Source organism: Scylla paramamosain, chromosome 4, assembly GCF_035594125.1.
Source record: "Scylla paramamosain isolate STU-SP2022 chromosome 4, ASM3559412v1, whole genome shotgun sequence".
NCBI classification, from domain to species: Eukaryota; Metazoa; Arthropoda; class Malacostraca; order Decapoda; family Portunidae; genus Scylla; species Scylla paramamosain.
Window position 1 is genome coordinate 13,508,245 of NC_087154.1, and position 21,065 is coordinate 13,529,309.

The following is a 21,065-nucleotide window of genomic DNA, read 5'->3' on the forward strand; positions in this document are numbered from 1 at the left end:
ATATATATATATATATATATATTGTTATGACTCCAAATTCCTGCCTCTCTTACAGCTACCTTAAACTGGGTTAGCTTCCCCCAAGTCATCACCTACATGATTTGGTGCAGTGCAAAATATGGGTTACAGGGTTCTCTTTTGACTCTTGCACCCTTTACACAGATCTTCACAAAACCAGGTTACACAAGTGAGGTCACCAGCCTGTTTTATCCACCCACAGGCAAGGGAATATTACAAGAACAACTGCCCAAACCACTCCATCAGCTGTGAAAGAATCAATAGCCATATTCTAGGGAGGGACAATCACAACAAATGACAAACGCATATAAAGATTATAGCGTTCTACTGAACACTTCATGTCCACCCATTTCTGTGGAACACTCATCTCCCTTTGCTGTGCAATATCATAATAAACTTCTCAGATGACAAGCTCTGTCTCCTTTCTGGAACAACACAGCCTGGGGAAGAAGGGTAGATTACTGCACAATAGTGTACAATGATTCTTTACACGCGGACTCTATAACGGAGCCATGCATTGCAGTAGCATCTAACAAACATAATATGTGCAAATAAATGGCCCACAAAACAAACAATAGGGTCCCTGACCGCTCACTGTCACCATGTACTCGACTCACAAGGAAACAAGTCATCATAATATAAACAAAGTGCCTTGCAAGGAAATGCACTCAATGGCAGACCGATGGAGACACCTAACACCATATATAAATAAGCAGTGGTGTACTGCAGTAAGTTACTCAAATACCCCTTAAAGCAACTGGCCTTTTTAGCTGTATCCCACCCAGTCTCCTTGGAAAATGGTGCCTACCACGATACGTCTCTCTCTCTCGGCCAAGCTACCGACTGTGACTGACTATGGTCTGACTATTTTGAGCTGAGCGTTTAGGCGTTGACCTTTCTGGGGATTCCCTGGCCTGCTGCACTGGCACACTTATACCAAGACACACCTCATCTCAGGTACTTCCTACCTCAAAAATATATGGTGTCGTAGCATATATACACTGTGATACACTAAAAATGGCAAGTTAGTGTAATATATATTTTTTTATACTACTTGCATTGCTTTTTGCAAACACCACAATACTTGGCAACGTTTTCTCCAGGTGTTGTCACGTCTCCATGGATGACCGAGTGAGGTCACATAGTCAAAGTGGCCGTGTTAATCCATGGTCACTCCCTCTAGCGCCATCAGCCAGGATGGAAGCTACCTCTCCCGCTTGCTCTTGTCACCACAGCCAAGAAAAGGAGCTTATTTATTCAGTAAATAAGTATTTTTGGAAGAAAAGGCTAATTAGGGATCCATACTTGACCCCTCAAAAGCTGTTGCCCGAACAGCGAAAGCCCCCAACGTGCCTTGATTTTTACCTTGATAGTGGTGTGGAAAAAGTTGTGGGTAAAGAATAAAAATATAACATCATAGTTTAAGGGAAATATTATATCTAAAAGGAAACCTATCACATTTAAACGAAATTCACAATGGAAAGATGGATAGATAGATAGAGAAAGAGAGAGAGAGAGAGAGAGAGAGAGAGAGAGAGAGAGAGAGAGAGAGAGAGAGAGAGAGAGAGAGAGAGAGAGGAAGCCTGATCAACTGACAGGCGAATTTTTTCTCAAATTCTAATGATTCATAGGGAAGTATAAACTTTTGATAGAAATAAATTTGCATGGAATGTAGAATGTATATGCAAAGGAGAGAGAGAGAGAGAGAGAGAGAGAGAGAGAGAGAGAGAGAGAGAGAGAGAGAGAGAGAGAGAGAGAGAGAGAGAGGTGGTGTGTGGGGAGCGAGGTTATCAGCAACACATAGGCTCTAATCTGATAATTGCCCAGTACAAGGTTTGGCAGCGTCGCAGGCCGGGAAACCCCGGAAAGGACAACGCCTAAAAGCTCAATTCAAAATGGTCAGACCATAAACACTAAACAGCCTAATTCACAACAGAACCTTACAACACATAGCACCTCATTTCCCAAGAGGAACAAACCCCAACATAATATTATCCAACTACAGAACACACCATAACATTAACATCTCCTAAGGTCCCCTCACTGTCAGTGGTCATCTTCCCATAATCCTCACTTTGTCATCATCGCCCATTCTCATCCCCACATTTCGCAAACCTAATTTCTCGAAAGCCGACTGGAACTCTTTCAAACAGTATATTGACCACCATCTCAACCTGCAAGAACTCCAACAAGCTAATCGGGAAGAAATTGATAATACCATTACTCATTGGTATTCTACTATAAACACCGCAGTAAAGAAATTCATCCCTTTAACATATCTCCGACCTTAACCCACTCATTCCTTTAGCCATAACACTAAAGTAATCTTTACAGTTTTCAACACCATCCGTCAATTCTTTTATATAACAGGATGGACCTATGATCATTATCGTATTTGTAAAGCATTACATCACTTGTTAGTAGAAAAACTACATAAAGAAGCTAATCAAAGTTGAGGTAAAATCATGAGGGAGACAGCAAACACATACTGGCAAAAATAAGGAATTTACTTGGCCAAACAATCCCCGAACCCCACTATATTTACGATAAAAAGAACACCAAAAAAATACTCTAATAAAGATAAAGAAGTTCATAAGGAAGTCTGTAAACAAATTTTCACCATTAAAAAGGAGAATGAGGAGGATGAAAATACTGATGACTTCCATGACAACGTCATAACCTTCCTAAGCCAAAACATACACCGAATCACGCCATTCCATAATGCAGACCTTACCTACATGGATCAAGCAATCACATTGGAAGACGTAAGATCTAACATAAAACGATCAAGAAGAACCTGTCCTGGAAAAAGTGGAATTAATAGAAATATATTAATAAACTTTCCCATCTCAGCATTTTATTTCCTTACCAATATTTTTGGTGCCACACTGTCATCAGGGTACATTCCCGATGCCTGGAAGGTAATTACACTTAAACTGATCCCAAAACCTGGAAAGTCTCCACATCACCCCTGCAACTGTAGACCCATATCACTCATGGAGGTTCCTTGAAAATTTCTAGAAAAAAAAAAAAAAACAATGTTGTGCCTCTCTCGAGGAGAGAGGCACAACAAGCACTTGCAATATTAACAGAACAAATACCATAAAACAAAGATAACAGTGGCCTCTGCCAGATAGTGCTCAGAGACAACAAGTGCCATGGTGTGGCATCTAGGATTAAGATATAAAATACTACAATGAAATCTTCCAACAGCCATAGAAAAATTTTTTTGTGACTACTTGGACGACAGAAAAGCACACATAAGGATCGGTCCACACTTTGTTCTTCAGTCGAGTACCACAAGGCAGCATTCTCGCACCAACTGTTTTCACTATTTATACAAACGATAGCCCTCCTACATAGAAAGGAATAAAAACCTCGACTGCAAACGATATCACATAAATTACACGGTATCCCGGAGAATCAAGACTGATGATAAATAAAATGAATAATTACTTTGTTATTCAATCGAGTACCACAAGGCAGCATTCTCGCATCATCTATTTTCACTATTTATACAAACGATAGCCCTCCTACATAGAAAGGAATAAAAACCTCGACTGGAAACGATATCACATATTTCGATATCAAAATATTTCGTCTGTAAACGATATCACACAAATTACAGGGTATCCCGGAAAATCAAGACTGATGCTAAACAAAATCACAGAAAAAGAAATCTCCATTATCATCAATTTTGAAAAAAACACTGGAAAATCCAAACAAACAAACAAATTCACTCCTATTCACCTATCCGCTACATTCATCACCCCCATCAAAATTGACAATGAAGAAATTTAATTTCAAAAGGAGGGTAAAGGTCTTGGCGTAATTCTTACCAACACAGGCTATAAACTATACATACAAAACAAAACAAAAAAGAAAAAACAATAGCAGCCCTATCTAAATCATACAAATTAGCAGATCTTCCTGAAAAAAATAAAGGTACACCTTGCCAAGAAGTTAATATTACCAATCACTCAGGAGACAAATGTTTTTTTTTTTTTTCAAAAAAGATACCGATTTATAATGGCCACAGAAGAAATCCATACACACATTAAAATCAAACCTTTAAACGTATTCCTTCACGAACAAACAACAAATATCTTGCAAACACTTGAAGACATGAATCACCATACATACAACAAAATCATAGAACAACGAGAGCACATTCATAAATATTACAGAAATTTTCCGAGCAGCCTTTCATCAGTCACACAAATATAGAGACCTCAATACTACTAAAAGAGAAACAACAACAATATAAAACAAACAAATCCAAAGTACAAAACAATACTCACCCAACTTACCTAGAAGTAACAGCAGAGGAAGGATCGGTGGCCGATATCGGGTAAAACGGGGCGCAGTGCGGCACCATTCCTGGTCCTAAGATCGTTCTGTCAGATGGCTCATTACAGTTCCCCGACATGAAGTTAGGCCCTGTCAGGCCCTAGCACCTCCCTGTTTGGGAGGTGCTAGGCCTGATGACGGACGAGGCGAGAGGCTCCTCTCGCCCCATCGACGGCTCCTGAAATATAAAATTAATAATAAACATAAATAAATATACTTACATGATTAAAGATAGAGAGCCACTGTTTAGGTGCAGTAAGAGACACAAAATCCCTCCACATAATCATTCTTAAAAAAAAAAAAAAAAAAAAAAAAACTGCGGAGAACTGGAGCAGCCAATATTTATCTAGGTTTGCTACAAACCTAAATAACGGCATGGTGAGCTGAGCTGAGTAGCATCAATAATAAAGCAAGGTGGACTGCCCACCAACTTTTAATCTCCTCCTTTCCTTTCACTTCGCTCTTTTTCTCTTCACACTATACATCCCCTTCTTCCAACGCCCCCCTTCTCTCTATACTACTATAACACACACACACACACACACACACACACAATGCCGTCAGATTCGGCCTGAAAATGGTTCCGAAACATTGCTACCTTTTATCCAACTTATACATCAACTATCTGATGAACATCGCAAAACAGTATAACAAATAGAAATCGTACAAAAGAAAATAAAGGAGAATGTGGTACAGCCTTCATTCTCAATCTTGTATGCCTGCAAGAAAATATTCTGCCTGGTTAAACAAGCATATATATATATATATATATATATATATATATATATATATATATATATATATATATATATATATATATATATATATATATATATATATATATATATATATATATATATATATATATATGTTACGCATAATGTGGACAATTGCCTAATGTGAACATTAGGCAGAAAATTGCCTAATGTGTACATCAAGCAAGTAGGTTGCGTAAAGTTTACAAATTGTTAACATTAGGCAAAAAATGCCTATTGTTCAAATTATGCAGCTCAATTTTGCCCAATGTGAATAAGGAAAACATAATTAATTAATGCAATATTAGTATAAGTAAAATAGGTCAATCGATCTCAGGGTTCAGTTGAGTCCAATCACAAATTTTTGCATGATCTGCCTGGGTGACAGCGCGAGTTGCATTTAATTTCTTTTCTTAGGCAGCTGCACCTTCCTGATGTACATTGAGTAGTACATTGACACTTTGTATAACCTTGCCCACCAGTGGCTCTTGCTGTTGCTGTTCTCATCGATAGGCAGATATCAGGAACCTCTTCAGACTTTATAAGGGTCTGTTTGATCCCACTTAGGTCAGCTGGTGTAAATTTTGTTCTAATAATTCCCTCCCGACAACCTACAGTGTATAGTCCTTCTTCTTCCTTAAGGATGACTACTAACAGATTTTTTGGATCTGTTGGACCACGATCGACATCTGGAACCCTCAGCGTAGCACACTGACCAATGGACAATGGCTTAAGCAGGTTTTTGCCGCGTCTTGTCATCCGTGCTGCTGCCTTTGATTGTCCTATATTAGCTGCAACACGGATCTTTTGGAAATTCGTAGCTACTGTCTCTGCCCGTGTCTCTGCTTCTGCCTCTTCCCCTGCCTCTGCCTCTGCACCTGTCTCTGCTTCTGCCTCTGCCCCTGTCTGTGCTTCTTCTTCTGCCTCTAACTCTGTTGCTGCTTCTGCTTCTGCACCTGTCTCTGCTTCTGCCTCTGACCTCCCTGCCCGTGTCTCTGCTTCTGCTTCTGTCTCTGCCCCTGTCTGTGCTTCTTCTTCTGCCTCTGCCCCTGTTGCTGCTTCTGCCTCTGCACCTGTCTCTGCTTCTGCCTCAGTCTCTGCTTCCAGAAATGACTCGAGATCTTCCTCGGTGAATATATTACAAAAAGCTGTACTTGGCACGATAGATGATGCTAATCCAACTTGCGGATCTAGTCCAAATGTAACTTTAAAAGGACTGTGGCCAGTTGTTTCATGCTGACTGATATTAACTTGCCACTGAACAAACTTAAGACCTACTGACCACTTTTTGCTGTTATTTTCCCTCATCCAAATGGTTAGTTTGTCCTGGATCACACCGTTTAGACGTTCAACAGCTCCTTGGCTTTGAGGATGACGTGGGCGTCCAGTCACCAGCTTCAGCTCTGGCCATAGCATTGAAAGCTCGGTGATGATGGCATTCACAAACTCCCGTCCGTTGTCGGAATGTAAAATAGCAGGTGCTCCAAATGTCAGAAATATATCTAGAAGGTTCGCTGCGACTTCCTCTGCTCTTTTTGATGTCAGTGGACGCAACACACAAAATTTGCTGAAATGATTTACATATGTCATGATGTACTTAAAGTTTCCATCAGGTAATGTTTGAAAATTTATAAGATCTATCTGGCATCTAGAATGGATATCATGACTGCGTACCGGTTTTACTACCAAACCCTTTGGAGTTTTTCTGGCTTTCTTTTGATGACAGTGCTCACAGAATGAAATGTAGAGGTAGCATACTTCTTGTGTGATGTTTGACCATTTCTTTCTCACTTCTGCAATTGTTTTCTTGCCACCTCCATGGCCAATAGCTTCATGAGCTGTTTTAATAATACCAAACACTTCTTCTACACATGCAACAAACTTAAATTCATGTTCACTGGTATCTTTTCTTTTGCGAATAAGTCGGTCAGCATTGCCAACACGCAGAACTTCATAGCGTTTCTTGAGGTTATAGTCAAATGTAGACTGGGCTCCAGAAGAATTGATTCTTAACAAATCCTGCAACCACTGATCACGCTGGAGAGCGGGCTGGATGACAGCATTTTCAGCCTTGCCTTGCAGCGTTTGACGCAGCTGAAGTTCAAAAGCAGCTTGATCCATAGTGCATAAACTGTAATAGATAGAAAAGTTTAGTAATTTACAAAGAAAATATAGAGAAAAAAACATCAGCGAACCCACACAGTAATCAGAAATCCATAAGTTTAGAAAGATTTAGCATCACACTCACTTTACTTCGCGTTTTAGCGCCACTTTACTTCGCGTTTTAGCGCCACTCACTATGCTTCTCGTTTGAAAGAATTTGCACGCACCTGCTCACAACAACTCGGTTATAACAAACCCAAAGCTTCGAACAACATCTTTGCTCACAACAACTCGGTAACAGACCCAAAGTTTCGAACAACATTCGAACAAAACTGTAGACACTGGTTTGTCATTCAATTCACATTAGGCAAAATACCCTTGCCTAATTTGAAAATCATGCCTAAAGTGGACATTAAGCAAGTAAGTTGCCTATTGTCAACATCGTGCAAACAAATTGCCTAATATGAAGATTAGGCAATTTCACTGCCTAATGTTCACATTAGGCAATTATCCACATTATGCGTGACATATATATATATATATATATATATATATATATATATATATATATATATATATATATATATATATATATATATATATATATATATATGTACATATATATATATATATATATATATATATATATATATATATATATATATATATATATATATATATATATATATATATATATATATATATATATATATATATATATATATATATATATATATATATATATATATATATATATATATATATATATATATATATATATATATATATATATATATATATATATATATATATACACACACACACACACACACACACACACAGCTGCCCTTGGTGTGAGACAGCTCTCAGCCAAGGACAAATTACACGTGTAGACACGGATAAGCCACATGTATGGGCTTCCACCATAATATACACAGAGAGATGCAAGACTAATATTTCCCCAAGCACTAATCGCCTTATGCCCCAAACACACTCTCCCACAGGAGTGGCTACGTCCTCTGTTTTAGTATCAGGCTGCTACTAAGCACCCAAGCGACGCCACGCTCAAAGAGAGGCTCTGGGTGGATTGGTCACGTGAGAGGGGAGGGTAGGGAAAGGGAGAGGGACGGGGGCCAGACGGCTTGAGACGCTTCCCACTCCCTTGTTTCTGTCGCGGACCGAGATGTTGCATGGGTTTGGTATATAAAGGCTATTGGAAAACTCACAAACACTTTCATATTTTAATTAAAAGCTACTATTATTTACATTTCTTACAAGTTAAAATTTCTCACTCGCATTCATCTTCAAATTATTCAAAGTTATTAGTTATCACTTTATATCTCTTCAACATTTTAAGTGATCAACGCAATCATCGTACAAAACACAGAAAATATCAAAGGCATAAACACAACAAATATTCAATAGGCGCAATTAATGTTCAGTTAGAAAATACACATGATATATCACATCACATCACATGATATCAAATCACATCAGTTACCATAAACATTCCATAATTAGGTAAATCTTCGTACACCATACAAACCTATCATAACAAACATAAAACATCAATTAAACATCTTACTCCTTTAATAATATTAAGTTAATTAATATACTGACTGCATTACTCTTTCAAGCTCGACTTACTTTTAAAGTTATTCCGTCCTTCTCGACTCATCTCTGGCCAGGCACTCTGGAACCTCTGGTTCTCTGTCTGCTACTCTCTGCTACTGAATTATTCCACTGTTACACGCTATAGTATACAATCGTTTGGGACTGCCTATTTCTCTCAAAAAATCATCTTTATTCTCATTACATTTTACTTATCTACCACTCACATCGTCCATTGACGCATACGATCCGCCCACAGGCGTGGTTCTTGATACAGACGCCAGTGAGAGGATAAGGGCAGTTTGGAGGAGGAGCGTAAATGAGCGTAGGTATTTTCTGTAGACTGCCCTGTCCTTCCTGGTACCTCACTCCTCCTCACGCCTCCTGACCAACTTTTACTTTCTTTTTCAATCATTTTCAATCCCCTACATCATTACCTTTAATCCCTTTTTGACCCAGGCTGCCTACCCGGGTTACATGGCTGTCTTCCTGTTGTGGATTGCGTGGGTCCTGTGTCCATTTTTTTTTTTTTTTTTTCTCGGCTCTCGATATCAATAACTAATTACTTTCTCTTTTCCGGGTAATATGACCGTTTGTTTTTCTCCCTGCTTCATTCATCTTCTCCATTTCTTCTTATTATTTATTCTATCTTCTCATGTTTTCTTATTTTGTCTTCTTTCTTATTTTTTTCTTCTTTCTTCTTCCTTGACAATACAATATACAATGTAGTGTGGAATCACCACATCTCTCTGCTATCAAATAGGGCGCTCTGCGTAACATGCCCCACCCTGAAGGAAAAAAAAAAAAATGAAGTTATATAGACTTACGGAATTTTAGGGACATACACAACAAATCAAATTCCCGCCCGAGACAAATGATTATACAGTTCATGTTTCAACATAATTCAACATCACTAGGGCAACTCACAGCCTACTTATGGGCACACAAATGTTATGGGGCTACTGTAACAACAACAAGGCTGCTTCCTGGCCTCACTTCTGCAACACAATCTGTGAGGTTTTTTCTCCTCCTTCTTCCGTCTGTCTCTCTCACAGGACCTATGGCCTTCACTGCGACGTTGGGGTGATGACTTCCTTCTACAGGGTGTCTTAGTCATGTCTCTTTTTCCAGCAACTACTGCTGCTCCAGCTTCTCCTGTGATTCTTCTCTTTTCTTTTCTTTCTCCTTCGTTTCCTCGTGCATCTACCTTCACTATTTGTTACTCAGCCTATTCTCACCTCTCCTCTCTCTCCTGCATGCCCAACTCCTTCTTTGGCTTCTTCTCACAGCTATACCAGCATAAGAGTCACTTAACAAGAACGACCCGGAGTCCTCCTCAAAATCAACACCCACCAAATGCGGTAGCATCATCGTGTTTCAGCATGGCACCGCAAGGTAACTCACTTCCTGGCTGAATGAAACCCACTTCTAGGCCACAAAGCACGACCATGGTCCTTTCAATACATATCACTGGAGGATACATTGCTTCCTCCGCCGGGTCATCATTACCCGCATCTCTGCTCAGGCTTGCTCGCTTCTGGCTCCTTGGAGCCTCCATGTCATACCCACAAAATAAACAAACTAAATGTGTCACTTTCTAGGCAAACACAAGAGAGGTCTCCTGCCTCCTCTTACTCACACAAAATTGTACTTTTTTGGTGTAACACGGACAAGCTCGTCTCTGACTGTTAGGTACAATGACTACTGCAATCTCGCCGCCCCTTTCCTGACACAGGAGTCGCCATAACGAGCTGACAGCTGCCCTTCTACAGGAAGCTACACACACACCCTTACTCGGGGTGAAACTGCCACACCCCAGACAGGAAGCGATCAGGCTTGCTCACCTAATCAACGCGGCAACACAAAACGACAGTGGCCATAACAGGCCACCAAAACCGCCGCGATTGCTCCAGAATCTTCCTGATTCCAAAACAGCTAACCACCGGGCCTCCACGTGCTTACTGCACCCGTGCCTCCTTTAATTTGGATGGCGCAATAAAACGGATCATCTTTTCTCCTTCTTCCTTTCCCCACCGGCTATTTAGGACATCGTTAATCACGTCAAACTCTGGCCGACCCTCTAATTCCTCACCGCCCTCTCCTGCCTTGGCAAGAAATGGGGCAACATTTCCCTGAGAGACAGAATCCTCCTCAGGTACGCTGGCAGCTGTATTATCAGCTAACGCCAGGGATGGTCCATTGAGTGAACTACTACATGCCGTGTCCGGTTCCACCAAAGGAGCAGCCTGCTCCCTGCCTCCGGTACACTCTGCACGGGGGAAAACTCCCACCTCTCCAGCAGTTAACAGTCTCTCTGTCTTCGGCAGTGACCTCTAACACTTGAAGCACCCAGCCTTAAATTGTCCCCAGATTGACACCTGTGAAATTTATACATTATAACCCAAGTTTCCTTTAATTCCTCACACTATGTTCAAGGAGTCTGCCAATAATAACTAACATACTGTATATGTATGGACAGGACAGCATAACGTATGTTATGTGGGTGATGCCACGTACATCTGAGCCACTGAGATACATGACCATAATTTCATAATAATCAACAGATAATACTTCATAGCTATCCTAGCCACATACAGTGCCAAAAAGTAAATAATATAATGTGTCAACTTGCGCTCACCACTATATGGATGACGGAACCACCAAACTATAAATTCTCTAAATACATAAATGACATGGCCACCCAACTATCAATTCCTTAAACAAAATCGTAATGATAATGAAACACACCTAAATTGATACATGTAAGAAAAGAAACCTAATATTATTACATATGCCTGATATTTACAACTCCCCGTCTAGATAAAGGAATTAATACTAGTAGTAGTCATTGTCTTTTCTAAAACACATTACTCTACCAGTGCGCAAAGTAATATCAGGACCACGAGACTTAGGAAGCGCAAGAGACGTTGTATCCAATGCTGGCAATGCTTCTTTCTGTTCTGTGCCCTCCTCGGGAGGAAGCTCAGTTGTCAGTATTGCAGATTCTAAGCGGTCAATGGAGACAGAACGTCATTCTTCAGTTCAATAACAAAATGTTTCGGATGAAGTGCTAAAACTTTGTATGGACCTGCATAGGGTGCTTCCAGTGGGCGGCGTACCCTGTCAATACGGAGCCACACATGGGTGCATGTCCAGTCTTTAGGGAGATACTGTTTGTGGGTGTGGCGATGATGCCCTGCTGACATCTCAGACAAGTCGAGCTTGAATAATTCTTGGTGGATTTTGCTTAATGGCACCAGATGATAATACTTCATGTTCTGTTCCTTCCTGAATCATCATCAGTGGTAACAGCATTTCTGTACCTGTCAGAGCCATGCATATGGAAATCCAGGTTCATTAAGTGCTGCATGAATGTCAATAAGTAGAGCTATTAACCATTGCTTGCATGCAAAGATGGCAGTCTTCAGCCTGTGGTGCATCCTTTCCATGACATTGGTCATTGTACATAAGCGATGGAATTCAACTAACGATGCCAATTCATGGAAGAGCTCACACTCAAATTGAGAACCTCTGTCTGTAATGACATGCCACCAAATGACATGCACGCCAAATCTCGAGATCCAACAACTGAAGAAGCCAAAAGCAATGGAAGTTGCATTGATGTTCACTAGAGTGGCTTCCATCCACGAGGCCGCTCAATCGATGCAGGTCAGTACGTATCTGTAAGGGCTAAAGTAGTGTTCCTGTTGTTCTTTGCAAGGGGGCAATGACCCATTGATATCAATTTGCAGACAAGCTGATGGAAAGTGAAAATGTGATGTACCATTCTTGGTGTGCCGGTGAATCTTGGACTGCTGACACTCGTTACATTCGTTTACAAACTGTGTAATCTCCCTGGCCAAAAGAGGCGAGACTTGATTAAGATAAAAAATGTTTTCATCCCCCCGGGATGAGCAAGGTTGTGCAGACTCTTGAATATGGGTAGCCGAAGAGATCTAGGTACATAAGGCTGTGTGTAGGGAGTAGACTAGTCACACCAAAGATGCAGGTTTCTGTTGATCTTGTATGGTATGAATATTTGTTAAAGTTCTTGCAAGTCTTGATCATTTACTTGTAGCTCAGCCATTGCTTGAAGGTCAAGACCAGTATTTGCTGGTCTTGACAAGCAGTTGGTTATGGTGTTGTTTTTACCTTAGGCATATTGTACATAAGTCACATACTCCGATATAAGTGATAAGTGTCATTGTTGTCTGTCAGATTTAGGGGAACTGCTGCTCTTATAGGCTGACTGGATTGGTTTGTGATCAGTGAGCAGTGTAACATGACAGGTACTAAGCAGATGCTTAAAATGCAAAACTGCCTCATAAGCAGCAAGTAGTTTTCGGTCAAGCGTTGAGTACTTCTGTTGAGATTGCTGAAGTTTCTTGTTAAATAAACCCATGGAAATAGGTTTTCCATCCATCATCTTGTGGAGAGTGGCACTAATTGCATACTGAGAGCCATCCGTCACCAAGTGCAGGTCCCTGATGCCGGGAACAGGATGGGCCAAAGCAACAGCAGTTGAGAGTATCTCCTTTACTCTGTCAAAAGCTGTTATTTCCTTGGAGGACAACGTCAAATTAGTGTTTTTCCGGTGAAGTCTGGCCAGTTCTGTTAGCGAAAAAAATTACTTGCAAACTCAGGAATGAGGTGGCAGTAACAGTTGACTAGCCCAAGGAATGAACGTAGATATCTGTTATTGCTAGTCTCTGGAAATTCCTTGATTGTGTCCAGCCTGCTTTGAGACGGCCTTATGCCTTCTTCATTAACGGTGTAGCTAAGAAAATCAATTTCTTTAAGGAAGAACTCTGATTTATGGATGGCCACTCTCAAGTCATTATCCTGTAGTCTCTGTAGTACCATGGCGAGATCACTGCTATGCTGTTCTTCACCTCTGGAGAAAACGAGGATATCATCTATGTAGATGAGTATGCAGTCTAAATCCATGAAAATGTGATCCAGGTACTATTGTAAAGTAGCACTGGCATTTCAGAGCCCAAATGGCATATATACCCTTTCAAAGAACCAATGTGGGATAGGTTCTGCAGTCTTTTCAATATCTGCTGGGTTCAATGGAATTTGGTTGAATGCCTTAACCAGATCATTCTTGGAGAAAACCGACATTCCATGAAGCTTGAGTTATTCATTCCTGATGTGTGGAACCGAATATCTGTTAGCCTTGGTTAACTGGTTGAGCTGACGGTAATCGCCACAGGATCTCCACTCACCAGGGTTCTTCTTCAGCATCATGTGGAGTGGGGACGACCACTGTGACTTGCTTGGTCTTATTATGCCAGTCTCCAGTAGATGCTTGAATTTTTGTTGTGCTGCTACAAGTTTGTCTGGAGGTAGTTGTCGCCACCTGCAGTAAGTTGGTTGGTAGTTGTTGTTGTTCAATGTGGTGATAAACCTTGTTTTCCCGTACTTGTGGAGAGCCAGTTTTTTGGTGTGACTACCTTAGAAAAAAAAGTTCTTGAACTTGTATAGGTAGTTCTTGTCATTGTTGTTCTATGAGCCAGCTTTTCAAATATTTCTGGTTTAGTTTGTTCATATGAATGAATCACATTCTCCTTTAGGTCCTCATAACGTTCTCTATTAATCACGTCAGCTGGTATATTAGTCACTAAATTTAGGGGTAGAGCACTCTGAGCATTGTAGAATTTTGTGCTAATCACGGTTATTCCCTTTAGCTTAAATTGCGCCTCTAGTACAGCAAACCACCCTCTTACTGATGATTCAGAGAACGGCGGTGGCTTGATGGTAATGATGTTGGCAGGGTCATCTGCAAATGAAGCTAGCTTACCTCCGTAAGGGTCAGGCATAGCTTGGCACAAGGCAGGCGCTGTCCAGGGAAAGTATGGCTGTCCTCATCACTCCAGACACACCAGAGTGGGGCTCGGGCTGCATACCGGAGGCCAATGCTTCCACATCAGGTGACAGCTCAGCCAGAGCGCCACCTCCGGGGTGTTCTGTAGGGCAAGGGAAGCCAGCAAACAAACTACCCAAACCCAACTCTCCCGCTGTACCCTTGACAACACCTACAACCAAGTAGTGCGCTTCCTGCGGTGACTCTGCCTTAATGCAGTCAGCCCCAACACTTTGACTTGAGGATGAGCCCCACTTTGACTCTCCCGAACCATCACCAGCAGCAGGGCAGGCCTCTGGGCACTGCCCCAATTGAGGCATCACCATCCATTCAGCACTTCTCTCGTGGTGATCCTGCCTTATTGTAGTCGACCCCAGGAGTCAGAGGACGCGGGCGCCAAGTCCCGGGCCCCCTGCCTCGCCTTAGTCACAACACTCATCCAGTCAGAACACTCAGTAGCCTCCACGTCTGCAACGATGTCCATGGGCAACGGCTGGAGACAAACTCTCCCACCTGCCAGGTCATTCCCCAGGAGAAAATCTACACCTGATACTGGCAGGTCTTCTGCTAGTGTCATCCGCACCTTCCTGGTCACTAGCGGGCACATAAGTTTCACCTACACCATAGCGAATTTCTCTGCAGCGCCAATCCCATGGCACAGCACAACCTCTTTGGAGACAACTCGCCTCCCACTAACATTCCTACACAAAAACTGCTGGACAATACAGTAACGTGATATTCAACCCCAGCAATCTCAACTGTCCCATAGCACAAAGGGACAGTCTAAACCCGTCTAAACCAGAGCTCACGAGGGATAATGAGGCATCAGCAACTGATGATGGGACAGGAAGTTCTGTTTTTTTCCCTTTATGTTACCAAACACAGATCGGACATTCCCACTCTCAAAGTCTCAGTTGTGTGATACAATCAATGCCACCAGCTTCTGGGGGGACTTAGAAGCCATGGCTGGCACAACCTTAGAACAGTTAAACATAGGATGCCCTGTATTCTTAATGACACAGGCTGCATAGTACTGCATACCTGGGAGTGCTGTGTAGCACACTCCTAGATTGTCTTCTTTGGCTGTTTGGTGGAGACTTGTTACCAACAGGACTTCCTGTCAAACCTATCTCCATCGCCACTACCGTGGCTGTCACAAGTTTGGGGGAATTAAATCTAAGGCATCTTCTATTTATAGCACTGATCAACTCTAGATCATTGATCTGGATCTGGATCGGATATGGATTCGCTCAGGTAAAAAGAACGCTAGCGATCTTTACTGATCAAAACAACACAAGCATGCTGCTGCCCAGCTGTCACAAGTGGTAGACTGTTGATACTCGCCAGTAAGCTCTAACGAAGTGTCAACGAGGACTACAGCCTACATTAACTGAGGAAACTTGGCCGAGTCACAGCCACCTAGGTACTCTGGCAGCACGAGACTGGGTTCCATGTCTGGCCATGAACGTTGTATAATAAAGTTTCATACAAAGCTCTCTTCACACACAATATATTTCCCAAGTCTGAAAGAGTAGGTGCCAATCACTCTTGAACGTGCTAGACTGGTTTAGGCTAGGTTAGGTTAAGTTACGATTAGGACGGGGTAGGTTGGGTTTAGACTCTCATAAATAAGGTGTCTCAAAATTTCCTTGAAATCGTTTCAGTGATTATAAGATAACTATTTCTTTTTTTTTAATAATAACAAATGGATAAAGGAAATGATAACTAGCTACAACCGAACGATGACGAACGTCAGAAATATTCCTTTAATGTTTCCCTTATAGAATGGAAAAATTGTTACTCAAAGAACTTTTAACACATTAATTTTCCCGATACACTATTATTAGCATTAATATAACTTCTAGAGTATTAAGATAACGTATAGCTATAAAATAAAACTTTAGACGCGACATCCTCTCATGTCATCTAAAATACCATAGTTTACTATGTTAAACAACATCGCCTGCTTACATACAGCCTCCCACTCCGACACTTCAATAGACCTCCTCACCGCACCCCGCTCCACGAACAAATGTCTCTGTACGATAAGTTGGGCGCCCGGACTCTCCGAGTATTTCATCCTGTCATACATTATCCTTCAGCTAAGGAAGCTAAGGAAGTGTGACACGACCAAGGTTGCTTCTCACTGTCAGGTACAGCGATACTAACACACTGCATTCCTCTGGTCAGCCCTCGATGACACAGGTATCGCTGTAACAAGGTGACGGCTACTCCCCTCCAGGATGCGACACACCCATTCCCGCACAAGAAGCCAAACTAAGGCATGCGACCAACATAGTACAACAATCCCTGGCTCCAACATGAGCCCAGCCGACGTGGGTCTGGACCAGCCCCACTGGTCCAGCAATTGCTCTCATGTGCAATCATTTCTCACCTTCCCCGATACCTCGTCGCTTCGAGGTAGCAGACATCCATCATCAAACATTACAATGCTTGGGCCCAACAACTGACAATCAGCAACAGCAGCTCGGCCAAACGAAGCCCCAGCAACACTGAGGGTGCTTATCGAGCGACAAGCTGCAAACTCACCTGCAGCCTCCCTACGCGCTGCCTCTCGACGTCGCCCCGTAATGCTCGTATGAACGACACCAACATAACTCTCCCAGGAAGGGGGAATCAGGCTAGCAACACACTAGAAGAAAAAACGCTGGCCATAACACGATGGAGAGAGATCCCAGACAAAAGGTCATCAGGCTTGCCAACCTGAACAACGCGGTTACACTTAACAAATATGGCCACATCAGACCACTAAAACCGCCTCAACTGCTCCCGAGTCAACCCGACTCCAAAATGGCTAAACACCAGGCCACTACGTGTTATTTCCACCCGTGCCTCTTTAACTGCGAATGGCACGTCAAAACGGAGCAACAAACGTCTGTCCTCCTCTCTCCGCCAGCTTTTCACAGTATTATTACTCTCAGCCCAAACCTCTACTTCCTTGCCATCCATTCCTGTCTTCGCAAGTACTGGGGTAGCACATACATAAGAATATAAGAAATAAGGGAAGCTGCAAGAAGCGACCAGGCTTACACGTGGCAGTCCCTGTATGAAACACACCTACCTATTTCCATCTGCTATTCCCATCCATAAACTTGTCTAATCTTCTCTTAAAGCTCTCTAGTGTCCTAGCACTAACTACATGATTACTGAGTCCGTTCCACTCATCTACCACTCTATTTGAGAACCAATTTTTTCCTATCTCCTTCCTAAACCTAAATTTTTCAAGCTTGAACCCGTTATTTCTTGTTCTACCCTGGTTGCTGATCCTAAGAATTTTGCTTACATCTCCCTTGTTATAACCCTTATACCACTAAAAGACTTCTATCAGGTCCCCTCTTAACCTACGTCTCTCTAAAGAATGTAAATTTAACAGCTTCAATCTCGCCTCGTAAGGGATACTCCTCATCCCCTGTATCCTTTTAGTCATTCTCCTCTGTACTGATTCTAATAGACCTATATCTTTCCTGTAATGTGGGGACCAGAACTGCACCGCGTAGTCTAGATGAGGTCTGACCAGCGCCAAGTATAACTTTAATATTACTCCCGGCCTTCTACTTTTAACACTCCTAAAAATGAATCCTAGTACCCTATTTGCCTTGTTTCTGGCTTCTATGCATTGTTTCCCTAGACGGAGTTCAGAGCTAACTATAACTCCTAAATATTTCTCGTACCCTGTACCTACCAGAGTTTGGTTGTCTAATGTGTACCTATTGTGTGGGTTTCCTCTACCTACGCTAAGCACTTTGCATTTATTGATATTAAATTACATTTGCCATCTATCCGTCCATTCATTCATTCTATCTAAGTCTGCCTGCAAGGCGATGGCATCCGATTCTGACCTAATTAATCTACCTATCTTTGTGTCATCCGCAAATTTACTAACATCACTACTAATTCCACTATCCAAGTCATTGATATACATTAGAAATAACAATGGTCCTAATACTGATCCCTGTGGCACCCCACTAATTACATGACCCCACTCGGATTTCGAGCCGTTTATTACCACTCTCTGTCGCCTGTCACTAAGCCATGACCCTATCCAGCCTAACACCTTCCCATCTATCCCGTGTGCCCTAACCTTTCTCAGGAGCCTTTGATGGGGTACCTTGTCAAATGCTTTACTAAAGTCCAGATATAAGATATCATAACTATCACCATTATCTACTGCCTCGTACACCTTACTGTAAAAACTTAACAAGTTTGTCAGGCAAGACTTCCCCTTCGTGAAGCCATGCTGTGACTGATTTATCAAGTTATGTTTGTCTAAATGTTCCCTAATGTTCCTCGCTATTATTGACTCTAACATTTTACCTACAACTGAAGTTAAGCTGACAGGTCTATAATTAGACGCTAAAGTTTTATCTCCTTTCTTAAAGATGGGTACTACATTAGCCTGCCTCCACATTACTGGTACACAAGAGGCAGAACTCTCCTTAGGTACACTGAAAGCTGTAGCAGTAGCTGCCAGCACGATTGGCTCACTTCGTGAGCAAACACCCACTGTGTCTAGTCCCAGCAGGGAAGCAGCCTGCTCCCCGCCTCCGGTACACTCCGCAGGGGAGGAAACTCCCACCTCCACAGTAAAGTCAGGAGTCACCCCTCCCTCGGCAGTGACCCCCTAACATACCAGACACATCCGACTGGGACCCGGACTGAGTACCGGCGCCCACAGTCTCCAAGCCAGGTGACAACTCTGCCTTAGAGCCACCTCCGAGAGGTTCCATAAGGTAAGGCAAACCATCAAACAAACAATCTAAACCCATCACTCCAGCCTCACCCTTGGCAACACTTCTATCAAAGGCATGTGCCCTCTGTGGTGGCTCTGCGCTGTTGCAGTCAGTCCGAGGACACTGACTCATACACGAGTCCGACTCTTACCAGCAGCAGGGCGGGCCTCTGGGCACTCTGCCCCCACTGTAGCATCAACATAAACTCTGCACTCCTCTAGTGGTAGCCCTGCCTTATTGCAGTCGACCCCAGGAGTCGCAAAACCCTCGAGTTCCGACGTCGAGGTTCTCACCTCGCTTTGCGGCGAGTAACCTAACTAACAGAGTCAGCAACATCGTCAGTCTCCACATTCTCCGGCATCCTCGAATGGGGACTGCACCCAAACTCTTCCACCTACCAGGTCATTCCCCCCAGACGGAGATCAACACCAGAGACTGGCAGGTCTTCCGCTAGTGCCACCCACACCTCCGGAGTCACTAATGAACATGACAGCCTTATCTCCGCCGTAGTGAAGCTTTCCACGGCGCCAACTCCCGGCACCACACAAGCTTATCAGAAGCAACACACCTCGCAGTCACACTCCTGCACAGCGACTGCTGTGCGGGTCTCTCTAAATATTTACTGGGTACTCAACCCCATCAATCTCAACAGTGCCCTTGCACAAAAATGGTCGGCAGCAGTCCAAACCAGACCTCACGGGACGGTGAGATAACAACAGATGAGTGGGCAGTACTCTGCCTTTATACCCTCACGACCAAATACGCACAGAATCAAAGCTACCGGCCTCTGAGGAGTCTTGGAAGCTGTGGCTGTTACTAATTTTGGGCAGTTAAATTTAAAGAGTCCAGTATTTTTGCAATAATAGCACATAGGTTGTATGGTGTACCTGGATGCATGCTCGTAGTCTGTCATCGTCGAGGGTTGGGTGGACACTTATTTCCAACAGGGTTAACTTGCCCAGACTTATTTTCAATGCCATTACTAAAACTTGGATCTCCAAAGAAACTGGGACCGGCCACGCCACCAGACACATCACTGGGCCCGCCAGACCACCAATTTAATGTGGCACAGGCCAGTGCGACAACACGTGGTCATCTGCCCACGTGGCTGCCTAATTAAAAGTCTTAAATCTCTTCTCCAGGAGCAGCGGTACTAACTCCTTCTCTGCCATATTGACAAATTGCTCCATTACCATGAGTTCCTTTACCTCACAGAATGAGGTGACACGCTCGCTAGCTAGCCATTTCTCAAACACCTCCTTGTGGTAGTGAGCACAATCAAGATACGAGTCACTGGGCCTTTTATTTCTTCCACGGAACTGCAGCCTATACACCTCCGGCCGCAGCTCATAAGCTCTCAGGATGTCGGCTTTAAACTCATAACCCTCCAGATCCTCTACTGACATCCTATTATATATTTTAAGAGCCTTGCCCTTCAACATATTGGCAACCAAGCCAACCCATCTTTCCTGAGGCCAATCAAATTCTGAGGCCTTCTCAAATCGCCGAAGCCATTTTGTCACTTTTTTCTCACTAAACTCCGGAATTAACTTCAAACTACTCACCATCTGGTATCTTGCCTCACTCCTTCTCTCCTCAAGCAATGAGGTG

The 21,065-nt window shown here is 42.6% G+C and overlaps 2 protein-coding genes across 6 annotated transcripts in view; one reads left to right on the forward strand and one right to left on the reverse strand.

The window, feature by feature from the left end:
- The window catches only part of LOC135099760 (diuretic hormone receptor-like), a 251,589-nt gene that overhangs the window by 149,369 nt on the left and 81,155 nt on the right, over positions 1–21,065 (forward strand). The window lies entirely within an intron of this gene.
- LOC135099759 (KRAB-A domain-containing protein 2-like) lies at positions 5,313–7,312 on the reverse strand. 2 transcript variants are annotated; one of them, XM_064002266.1, is made up of 2 exons: positions 6,798–6,937; positions 5,319–6,690 (listed from the first exon to the last, which is right to left on the reverse strand). In XM_064002266.1, the coding sequence occupies exon 2, from the start codon at positions 6,537–6,539 to the stop codon at positions 5,478–5,480; it is 1,062 nt and encodes a 353-aa protein (XP_063858336.1). In that variant the 5' UTR covers positions 6,540–6,690; positions 6,798–6,937; the 3' UTR covers positions 5,319–5,477. The 2 variants fall into 2 exon arrangements, with proteins under 2 accessions (XP_063858335.1, XP_063858336.1); XM_064002265.1 differs by having other exon boundaries at positions 5,313–7,312.